Source organism: Bubalus kerabau, chromosome 7 (genome assembly GCF_029407905.1).
Source record: "Bubalus kerabau isolate K-KA32 ecotype Philippines breed swamp buffalo chromosome 7, PCC_UOA_SB_1v2, whole genome shotgun sequence".
NCBI classification, from domain to species: Eukaryota; Metazoa; Chordata; class Mammalia; order Artiodactyla; family Bovidae; genus Bubalus; species Bubalus kerabau.
This window is the reverse complement of record NC_073630.1, coordinates 70,801,858-70,814,060: the sequence shown is the minus strand read 5'-3', so window position 1 is coordinate 70,814,060 and position 12,203 is coordinate 70,801,858. Positions and strand designations below refer to the sequence as shown.

At 36.7% G+C, this 12,203-nt stretch overlaps 1 protein-coding gene across 5 annotated transcripts in view; it reads left to right on the top strand.

The window, feature by feature from the left end:
* The window catches only part of NFXL1 (nuclear transcription factor, X-box binding like 1), a 59,034-nt gene that overhangs the window by 25,184 nt on the left and 21,647 nt on the right, over positions 1 to 12,203 (top strand). For all 5 annotated transcript variants that reach the window (XM_055588496.1, XM_055588494.1, XM_055588493.1 and 2 more), the window contains exons 16-17: positions 10,388 to 10,409; positions 11,111 to 11,251. In XM_055588496.1, coding sequence (XP_055444471.1) covers positions 10,388 to 10,409; positions 11,111 to 11,251 — 163 coding nt within the window. The remainder of the gene's footprint in view (positions 1 to 10,387; positions 10,410 to 11,110; positions 11,252 to 12,203) is intronic.

The following is a 12,203-nucleotide window of genomic DNA, read 5'->3' as shown; positions in this document are numbered from 1 at the left end:
TTATTTAACAAATTGTTAAATAAATTTGGATAGAAGAAATCCAAGATTTCCACACTGAGAACTATAAAACATTGTTAGAATTTAAAGAGGACCAAAAACTGCAGTACTGACATCCAGATATACATAAAGGTCAAGTGCGTAGAGCTGACAGCCCAGAAGTAAGTGCATGCATTTATGGTCAGTTGATTTTTGGCAAGGGCATCAGAATAATTAAATAGGGGAAGGAATGCTTTTTGTAACAAGTGGTTTGGGGACAACTGAACATTCACATGGAAAATTAGCTCAGATTCTTACGTCACAGCATATGTAAATAGTAACTCAAAATGGATCAGGGGCCTACAATTAAGGACTAAAACTACTAAACTCTGAGAAGAAAACAGAGAATAAAATCTTTGTGTCCTTGGGTTAGGGATTGTTTTATTAGATATGACACCTAAAACATAAACAACAAGAGAAAAAAATAAATTGGAGTTCATAAAAAGTAAGTCAGAGGACATTATCAAGAAAGTGCACATTAAGGACACTATGAAAAAATTTAAAAGATAGCTCACAGAATGGGAGAAAATATAAATATATATCTTATAAGAGTATATTATCCAGAGTATGTAAAGAATTCTTAGACTGAGAGACAAAAAGACTAATAATCCAATTTCAAAATGGTCAAAGACTTAGAACAGGTCTTTCTTCAAAGAAGATCTACAAATAGATAATAAACACATGTGAAAAGATGCTCCATGTCACCAGTTAGGAAAATATACATCAAAACCACCAAGAGATAGCATTTTATACCCACTAGGAAGGCTAAAATAAAACAGACATATGATGTGTTGGTGAAGATGTGGAGAAATTGGAGCCATTATACATTGCTATTGGGATTGTAAAATGGTGTAGCTATTTTGGAAACATTTTGGTAGTTTCTCAGAAAGTTACCATATGACCCAGCAATTTTGCTTTATACCCAGGAAAATTGAAAATATATGTTCACAAAAACTTGAACATGAATGTCCATAGCAGCATTATACTAATAGCCCAAAAAGTGAAGACAACTCAGTTGTCTGTCAACTGATGAATGGATAAGCAAAATGTGGTTCAGCCATACAATGGAATATCAGGTCAGTTCAGTTGCTCAGATGTGTCCAAATCTTTGTGACCACATGGACTGCAGCATGCCAGGCCTCCCTGTCCATTGTTAACTCCTGGAATTTACTCAAACTCGTGTCCATTGAGTCGGTGATGCCTTCCAACCATCTCATCCTCTGTCATGCCCTTCTCCTGCCTTCAGTCTTTCCCAGCATCAGGCTGTTTTCAAATGAGTCAGTTCTTCGCCTCAGGTGGCCAAAGTATTGGAGTTTCAGCTTCAGCATCAGTTCTTCCATTGAATATTCAGGACCGATTTCCTTTAGGATGGACTGGTTGGATCTTGCAGTCCAAGGCACTCTCAAGAGTCTTCTCCAATACCACAGTTCAAAAGCATCAATTCTTTGGTGCTCAGCTTTCTTTATAGTCCAACTCTCACATCCATACATGACTACTGGAAAAACCATAGCTTTGACTAGACAGACCTTTGTTGGCAAAGTAATGTCTCTGCTTTTGAATATGCTATCTAGGTTGGTCATAACTTTTCTTCCAAGGAGCAAGCGTCTTTTAATTTCATGGCTGCAATCACCATCTGCAATGATTTTGGAGCCCCCCAAAATAAAGCCTCTTACTGTATCCATTGTTTCCCCATCGATTTGCCATGAAGTGATGGGACCAGATGCCATGATCTTTGTTTTCTGAATGTTGAGTTTTAGGCCAACTTTTTCACTCTCCTCTTTCACTTTCATCAAGAGGCTCTTTAGTTCTTTTTCACTTTCTGCCATAAGAGTGGTGTCATTTGCATATCTGCTGTTATTGATATTTCTCCCGGCAATCTTGATTCCAGCTTGTGCTTCTTCCGGCCCAGCGTTTCTCATGATGTACTCTGCATATAAGTTAAATAAGCAGGGTGCCAGTGTAGAGCCTTGACGTACTCCTTTTCCTATTTGGAACCACTCTGTTGTTCCATGTCCAGTTCTAACTGTTGCTTCCTGACCTGCATACAGATTTCTCAAGAGGTAGGTCAGGTCATCTGGTATTCCCATCTCTTTAAGAATGTTCCGCAGTTGTTTTGATCCACACAGTCAAAGGCTTTGACATAGTCAGTGAAGCAGAAGTAGACTTGCTCGTGAATGTCTAGGAGTCTCTGGCAGAGGTGTGGGTCAGCAGTGGCCTGCTGCAGGGCTAGGGACACTCAGTGTAGCAGTATATGCATGGGACCTTTTGAAGGAGGTCGCCATTATCTTCATTACCTCCACCATAGGCTGGCCCCAGGTAAATAACAGGGAGGGAACACAGCCCCACCCATCAACAGAAAATTGGATTAAAGATTTACTGAATAGGGCCCTGCCCATCAGAACTAGACCCAATTTCCCCCTCAGTCAGTCTCCCCCATCAAGAAGCTTCCATAAGCCTCTTACCCTTCTCCATCAGAGGGCAGACAGACTGAAAACCACAATCACAGAAAACTAACCAATCTGATCACATGGACCATAGCCTTGTCTAACTCAATGAAGCTTTTAAGCCATGCCATGTAAGGCCACCCAAGATGGATTGGTCTTGGTGAAGAGTTCTGACAAAACGTGGTCCACTGGAAAAGGGAATGGCAAACCACTTCAGTATTCTTGCCTTGAGAACCCCATGAACAGTATGAAAAGGCAAAAAGATAGGACACTGAAAGATGAACTCCCCAGGTTGGTAGGTGCCCAATATGCTACTGGAGATCAGTGGAGAAATAACTCCAGAAAGAATGAAGAGACAGAGACAAAGCAAAAACAATACCCAGTTGTGGATGTAACTGGTCATGGAAGTAAAGTCTGATGCTGTAAAGAGCAATATTGCATAGGAACCTGGAATGTTAGGTCCATGAATCAAGGCACATTGGAAGTGTTCAAACAGGAGATGGCAAGAGTGAACGTTGACATTCTAGGAATCAGCAAACTAAAATGGACTGGAATGGGTCGATTTAACTCAGATGACCATTATATCTACTACTGTGGACAAGAATCCCTTAGAAGAAATGGAGTAGCCATCATAGTCAACAAGAGTCTGAAATGCAGTACTTGAATGCAATCTCAAAAATGACAGAATGATTTCTGTTCGTTTCCAAGGCAAACAGTTCAGTATCACAGTAATCCAAATCTATGCCCTGACCAGTAATGCTGAAGAAGCTGAAGTTGAACAGTTCTATGAAGACCTATAAGACCTTCTAGAACTTAACAGCCAAAACAGATGTCCTTTTCATTATAGGGGATTGGAATGCAAAAGTAGGGAGTGAAGAAATACCTGGAGTAACAGGCAAATTTGGCCTTTGGAGTGCAGAATGAAACAGGTGAAAGGCTAACAGTTTTGCCAAGAGAATGCACTGGTCATAGCAAACATCCTCTTCCAACAACACAAGAGAAGACTCTACATATGGACATCACCAGATGGTCAATACCAAAATCAGATTGATTATATTTTTTGCAGCCAAAGATGGAGAAGTTCTATACAGTCAGCAAAAGCAAGACCGGGAGCTGACTGTGGCACAGACCATGAACTCCTTATTGCCAAATTCAGACTTAAATTGAAGAAAGTAGGGGGAAAACCTACTTTCAGGTTTGACCTAAATCAAATCCCTTACTGTTATACAGTGGAAGTGACAAATAGATTCAAGGGATTAGATCTGATAGAGTGCCTGATGAACTGTGGACGGAGGTTTGTGACATTGTACAGGAGGCTGTGATCAAGACCATCCCCAAGAAAAAGAAATGCAAAAAGGCAAAATGGTTGTCTGAGGAGGCCTTACAGATAGCTGTGAATAGAAGAGAAGCGAAAGGCATAGGAGAAAAGGAAAGATATACCCATTTGAATGCATAGTTCCAAAGAATAGCAAGGAGAGATAAGAAAGCTTTCCTCAGTGATCAGTGCAGAGAAATAGAGGAAAACAATAGAATGGGAAAGACTAGAGATCTCTTCAAGAAAATTAGAGATACCAAGGGAACATTTCATGCAAAGATGGGGTCAATAAAGGACAGAAATGATATGGACCTAACAGAAGCAGAAGATATTAAGAAGAGGTGGCAAGAATACACAGAACTGCACAAAAAAGATCTTCATGACCCAGATAATCATGATGTTGTGATCACTCACCTAGAGCCAGACATCCTGGAATGCAAAGTCCAGTGGGCCTGAGGAAGCATCACTATGAACAAAGCTAGTGAAGGTGATGAAATTCCAGTTGATCCATTTCAAATCCTAAAAGGTGATGCTGTGAAAGTGCTGGACTCAAAATACCAGCAAATTTGGAAAACTCAGCAGTGGCCACAGGACTGGAAAAGGTCAGTTTTCATTCCAGTTCCAAAGAATGCTCAAACTACTGCACAATTGCACTCATCTCACACGCTAGTAAAGTAATGCTCAAAATTATCCAAGCCAGGCTTCAGCAGTAGGTGAACCATGAACTTTCAGATGTTTAAGTTGGTATTAGAAAAGGCAAAGGAGCCAGAGATCAAATTGCCAACATGCATTGGATCATCCAAAAAGCAAGAGAGTGTCGGAAAATTATCTACTTTATTGACTATGCCAAAGCCTTTGACTGTGTGGACCACAACAAACAATGGAATATGATTCAGCCATAAAAATGCATGATTTTTTGATATATTTCCATGTTACATGGTTGAACCTTGAAAACATGTCATTCTAAACGAAAGAAGCCACAAGGGAATTCCCATAAGGATAACAGCTGATCTTTCAATAGAAACTCTTCAAGCCAGGAGGGAATGGCAAGACATACTTAAAGTGATGAAAGAAAATAAACTACAGCCCAGATTATTGTACCCAGCAAGGATCTCATTCAAATATGAAGGAGAAATCAAAAGCTTTACAGACAAGCAAAAGCTGAGAGAATTCAGCACCACCAAACCAGCTCTCCAACAAATACTAAAGGATATTCTCTAGACAGGAAACACAAAAAGGATGTATAAATTCGAACCCAAAACAATAAAGTAAATGGCAACGGGATCATATTTATCAATAATTATCTTAAACGTAAATGGGTTGAATGCCCCAACCAAAAGACAAAGACTGGCTGAATGGATACAAAAACAAGACCCCTACATATGCTGTCTACAAGAGACCCACCTCAAAACAGGGGACACATACAGACTGAAAGTGAAGGGCTGGAAAAAGATTTTCCATGCAAATAGGGACCAAAAGAAAGCAGGAGTAGCAATACTCATATCAGATAAAATAGACTTTAAAACAAAGGCTGTGTAAAGAGACAAAGATGGTCACTACATAATGATCAAAGGATCAATCCAAGAAGAAGATATAACAATTATGTATGCACCCAACACGGGAGCACCGCAATATGTAAGACAAATGCTAACAAGTATGAAAGGAGAAATTAATAATAACACAATAATAGTGGGAGACTTTAATACCCCACTCACACCTATGGATAGATCAACTAAACAGAAAATTCACAAGGAAACACAAACTTTAAACGATACAACAGACCATTTAGACCTAATTGATATCTATAGGACATTTCATCCCAAAACAATGAATTTCACCTTTTTCTCAAGCGCACACGGAACCTTCTCCAGGATAGATCACATCCTGGGCCATAAATTTAGCCTTGGTAAATTCAAAAAATAGAAATCATTCCAAACATCTTTTCTGACCACAATGCAATAAGATTAGATCTCAATTACAGGAGAAAAACTATTAAAAATTCCAACATATGGAGGCTGAACAACACGCTGCTGAATAACCAACCAATCACAGAAGAAATCAAAAAAGAAATCAAAATTTGCATAGAAACGAATGAAAATGAAAACACAACAACCCAAAACCTGTGGGACACTGTAAAAACAGTCCTAAGGGGAAAGTTCATAGCAATACAGGCATACCTCAAGAAACAAGAAAAAAGTCAAATAAATAACCTAATGCTACACCTAAAGCAACTAGAAAAGGAAGAAATGAAGAACCCCAGGGTTAGTAGAAGGAAAGAAATCTTAAAAATTAGGGCAGAAATAAATGCAAAAGAAACTAAAGAGACCATAGTAAAAATCAACAAAGCCAAAAGCTGGTTCTTTGAAAGGATAAATAAAATTGACAAACCATTAGCCAGACTCATCAAGAAACAAAGGGAGAAAAATCAAATCAATAAAATTAGAAATGAAAATGGAGAGATCACAACAGACAACACAGAAATACAAAGGATCATAAGAGACTACTATCAACAATTATATGCCAATAAAATGGACAACGTGGAAGAAATGGACAAATTCTTAGAAAAGTACAACTTTCCAAAACTGGACCAGGAAGAAATAGAAACTCTTAACAGACCCATCACAAGCATGGAAATTGAAACTGTAATCAAAAATCTTCCAGCAAACAAAAGCCCAGGTCCAGACGGCTTCATAGCTGAATTCTACCAAAAATTTAGAGAAGAGCTAACACCTATCCTACTCAAACTCTTCCAGAAAATTGCAGAGGAAGGTAAACTTCCAAACTCATTCTATGAGGCCACCATCACCCTAATACCAAAACCAGACAAAGATGCCACAAAAAAAGAAAACTACAGGCCAATATCACTGATGAACATAGATGCAAAAATCCTTAACAAAATTCTAGCAATCAGAATCCAACAACACATTAAAAAGATCATACACCATGACCAAGTGGGCTTTATCCCAGGGATGCAAGGATTCTTCAAAAACCAATACAATATTGTAAAGTTTAAGAATAAAATAAAATAAAAAAAAAAAATAAAAAATGAAAGAAGCCAGACACCGAAGGCCACATAATACATTTATATGAAATGTCCATAGTAGGCAAATCCATAGAGACAGAAAGTAGGTTAGTGGTTGCAGAGTCTGGGGATAGGAGACCAATGAGAATGATTCTGATTGTTTCAGGGCTTCTCTTTGGGTCATAAAAATATTCTAGGATTAAATCATGGTGATTTTAGTTACACAACCATGTGAATACACTAAACACCTCTGAATTGTACTCTTTAAAAGTATACATTTTATGGTATGTGAATTTTATCTCAGTTTTAAAAAGGAGAAGAACATGTATAAAGATCCTTCTAACACTGATATGATTTTTTAGTAACATGCATAACAAAATTATTGTAAAGTATATATTAAAAATATTACTTGTCACATGAATTATCAAGGCAATATAATTTCTTATTATTGTACAGTGTTTTTGTTTTCTTGTCCTCTTGTTTTAAAAATAACATTACATTTGATAATAATTTGGCCGTGTGGTATAAGAATTCTGAACATGTATGTATAACATATATAATATGTGCTATATCATTTAGGGTGCCTTTAGCTTCAAGTAACAGAAACTCTAAATTAAAAGCAACATGGTAACATTTATTTCTTGCATAGTTAGACTGGTGTTAGAACTGCTACCTAGTTGGCTAATCTGATTAATTCAGATACCTCATTGAGGGCCCAAATTTTGTCCTTACTTTGTATCCTTTGTATAGTCTTTGCTCTCTGGCTATTTGCCTTTCTGATAAACTTCCCATCCAGTTAGTGAAGTTTCCAAAGGGAGAAATGGAAGATATTTGTGCCTTCAGCCATCCTTTTCTTTTAAAGACTGAGGAAATTTTTCCCATATATAAAATTCTTTTCACTTTTCATTGGCCAGAGTTGGATCACATGACAATTTCTAAACTAGTCTCTCGAAAGGGATATAAAATATTTGTTTTGTTTTTTTAAGTAGACTTTTTTTTAAAGATGACTTTTTAGGTTTATAGGAGAATTTCACAGAAAGTGCAAAGAGGTCTTGTTTTCCCTGCCATTCACACACAGTTTCCCCTGTTATTAATACATTACATTAGTGTGGAATTATATTCTTTAAAAGTGTAAACTTTATGGCATGTGAATTTTATCTCAGTTTAAAAACCAAAAACATATATATAAAGGACTTCCTAACTCTGACATAATGCTTTTTCAGTGGCATGTGTAACATAATTATTATTATGAAGTATATGTTGAAATTTATTGTTTGTCACATGAACTATCCAGGTAATATAATTTCTTTCTTAGAGCAGAATTTTTTACAGCTGAGGAACTGATACTGATACATTGTTATTAACTAAAGTTTATAGTTTACATTAGGATATACTTTTTCAGTTGTATGTGCATAATCTCCTGCCTGCATCAGAATAGTTTCACTGCCCTAAAAACATCCTGTGCTACACTTGTTCATCCCTCACCTGCCTGTCCCTCAAGCCCCTGGAAACTGTTCATCTTTTTCTTTCTTTTACTGTCTCTGGAATTCTTCCTTTTTCAAATTGTCCTGTAGTTGGAATCCTACAGTACATAGCCTTTTTAGCATGTTGCACTTCATAATTTACATTTAATTTCCTGTATGTCTATTTATGGTTTGATGGCTCATTTCTTTTTATTGCTAAGCAATATTCCATTGTACCACAGTTTGTTTATGCATTCACCTATTGAAGGACATTTTGGTTGTCGAAGTTTTAGCAGTTATGAAGAAAGCTGCTGTAAACGTTCATGTGCAAGTTTTTTGTGGTCATATGTTTTCGACTCATTTGGGTAAATGTTTAGGAGTGCTGATTCTGGATCATATGGTAGACCTATGTTTACCTATATGAGACAGTGCCATTTTGCATTCTCTCCAGCAGTGAGTGAGAGTTCCCTTTGCCTTGCATCCTTACCAGCAAATATTATTGTCAGTGTTTTGGATTTTAGCTGTCCTAATGGGTGTGTAGTAACAGCAACATCTTATTGCTGTTTTAATTGGCAGTTCTTTAATGGTAAATGATGTTGAACATCTTTTCATATGCTCAGTTGCCATTTGTATATATATAAAGTGTCCTCTGTTCAGATCTTGCCCATTGATTTAATTGAGTTGTTTGATTTATTATTATTGAATTTTAAGAGTTCTTTTATATTCTGCATACAAGTCCTTTACCAGCTGTGTTTTTCCAAATATTTTCTCCCAGTCTGTGGCTTATATTTTCATTTAAGTGTTCTTATTTAAGCGCTTATGGCAGAGCAGATGTTTTGGGTTTAATGAAGTCCAACTTAGCCATTTTTCTTTTCTGGATTGTGCTTTTGGTGTTGTATTTAAAAAGTCATCACCAAACCCAAGGTCACCTAGATCTTCTGTGTTTTATAGTTTTGCGTTTCACATTTAGGTCTTTGATCCATTTTGACGTAACTTCAGAAAGTTGTAAAGTCTGTATTTTTTTCCATGTAGATGTTCCTTTGTTCCAGCACCAGCCATGTGCTGAAAAGTCTGTCCTTTCATCGTTTGATTGCCTTTCTCCTTTGTCAAAGATCAGTCGACTGTCTTTGTGTGAGTCTGTTTCTGGGCTCTCTGTTTGTTCCATTGATGTGTTTGTCTGTTCTTTCACTAATACCATACTGTCTTGATCACTGTAGCCTTATAATAAGGCTTGATGTTGGGTAGTGTCAGTTCTTTGCCTCTGTTCTTCAGTACTGTGTTGGCTATCCTGGGTTTTTTTGTTTTTCCATAAAGATCGTAGAATCAGTTTATTGATATCCACAAAATAACTTGCTGGGATTTTGATTGTATTTGTGTTGAATCTAGATGAAGTTGGGAAGAAGTGACATTTAACAGCATTGCACCTTTCTAAAGATGAACATGAAATATCTCTTCATATATTTAGGTCTACTTTTATTTCTTTCATCAGTGTTTTATAGTTTTCTTCATATAGATCTTATTATTTATTTTGTTAGATTTATATCTTAAGTATTTCATTTTTCTGTGTGATAGTATAAATGGTGAAAGTGAAAGTTGCTCAGTCGTGTCCTACTCTTTGTGACCCCATGGACTATACAGTCCATGGAATTCTCTAGGCCAGAATACTGGAGTGGGTACCCTTTCCCTGCTCCAGGGGATCTTCCCAATCCAGGGATTGAACCTAGGTCTCCCGTGTTGCAGGCGGATTCTTTACCAGCTGAGCCATAAGGGAAGCCCAAGAATACTGGAGTGGGTAGCCTATCCCTTCTCCAGTGGATCTTCCTGACCCAGGAATCGAACTGGGGTCTCCTGCATTGCAGGTGGATTCTTGACCAACTGAGCTATCAGGGAAGCCCTCATATAAATGGTGGTGTGTTTTTAATTTCAAATTCCAGCTCAGCAGTTGGCTTTTGTGTATTAACTTTGTATCCTGAAATCTTTCTGTAATCACTTATTATTTCCATATGTGTTTATTTTTTGTTAATTTAAAAACCAGTAGAGTTAGCATCTTTGCTTTAAAAATATTCTTTTTGAAGAATGTATAATGTTTTCATTTTTTTTCTTATAGGGAATGTCTTGGAAAACATGAGGTGAGTTACAGGCACAAGCTTTAACTAAAGCTTACAATCTATTAATATATTCCTCTTCTATATGATGGCTATTAGAAATAACAAAGTCAATGTATTGTCTTTTTAGTGGTCTAAAGAGTATAAGAGTTTGTCTACTAAGTATTCAAAAATATACAGTGCTTTTATTTGAGAATTAGCCTATGAATATGCATTCACTACAGAAGCATTATATTGTTGAGTTTCCCTTTTAGGAATAGGATATTTTGCTTTCTGGCATTCATTCTTTGGATTTTTTTGGATAGATTACGATAGTAATTATTAATGAAATGTGTTAGATAGAACTTGTTCTCAAATGAATAACAATCATTTTGGAAACATGCTTCCAGTAGGCTGTGTATGTGTGTACGTTGCTGCTGCTACTAAGTTGCTTCAGTTGTGTCCGACTCTGTGCAGCCCCATAGACAGCAGCCCACCAGGCTCCCTCGTCCCTGGGATTCTCCAGGCAAGTACACTGGAGTGGGTTGCCATTTCCTTCTCCAATGTATGAAAGTGAAAAGTGAAAGTGAAAATGTTCAGTCATGTCTTACTCTTAGCGACCCCATGGACTGCAGCCTATCAGACTCCTCCTTCCATGGGATTTTCCAGGCAAGAGTACTGGAGTGTGTTGCCATTGCCTTCTCTGGTGTATGTTGCTAATTTTCCTTTTTGTCTTAAATTTTAAGGTGAGCCCTCTACCATGTCATGCTGTAGGACCTTATTCTTGTAAAAGAGCTTGCGGACGAACCTTAACTTGTCAGAATCATACATGTATGAAAGAGTGTCACAAAGTAACTGAAACAGATTCCTGCACTGACAAAAAAAAGGTAATGTCCTTGGATTGAATGTATACATGGTTATGATATGCTTAAAACACTTTGTTTTAATAATTATGCCATAAATATTTTGCTATAATTTCTCTCTCTTTTCTTGCCCTCATCCCTTCTCCTTCCTTGCTTTTCCTAAGACAACCAGCTTTAACACTTGGCGTATATCTCTCTGTATCTTTGTGCTAGCTCATAATAATATGCCTTTTACTTTGGTACCCTTTACATGCTGTACCTGTGTTAATACATAGGATTTGATTTTATGATAAAAGTACAGAAATCATCCTTTTTAGACAATAGCGGCAGTATCACCTCTACTGCTATCCGTTTATATCTCAAAGTTTTGTCTGGAGCATTTGCTCTCAGCTGTTTTTTAACTCTAAAATTGGTAGTAGGCGATGTTCACGATTTTAATAAATTCTCTGTTGGCAGTAAATAACATCACAAATATGGGATATGTGTAAATTGTGTGAGGTTTACTAAAATTAGCATTTTACAAGCATATGTGATATCAACCTAAAAAAGTCTAAAAATTGCCATTTTACATAGAAAAACAAATGTAGCTAATCAAATTTCAAATAATATAAAAATTTTTTTTTAAATAGTGTTTTTTCTTAGGTGTCCATTTTGTAGGGAATCCTAATTTAGCAGTGTGCTTAATAAGGAATAAGTTAACATTTTTAAGCTTCATTACTAAGTAATGTTACATTAACAGATGTTTAAATTATTATATGAATTGTGTTATTGATAATTTCACTTGCATTGTTAGATGTTTTGATCTTTGATTTGGTAATTATAATACATGGCAACATAAATGTCCGTAGTATATTCTTTTTCGTGTGTAAATGTATATGTAACTTGTATTGCTTATAATTTCTTCATTGAGCTATACCTTGATCCTTAGTAAAAATATTGTCATGATAAAATGAGGAAGATCCTGGACTTATAAAAT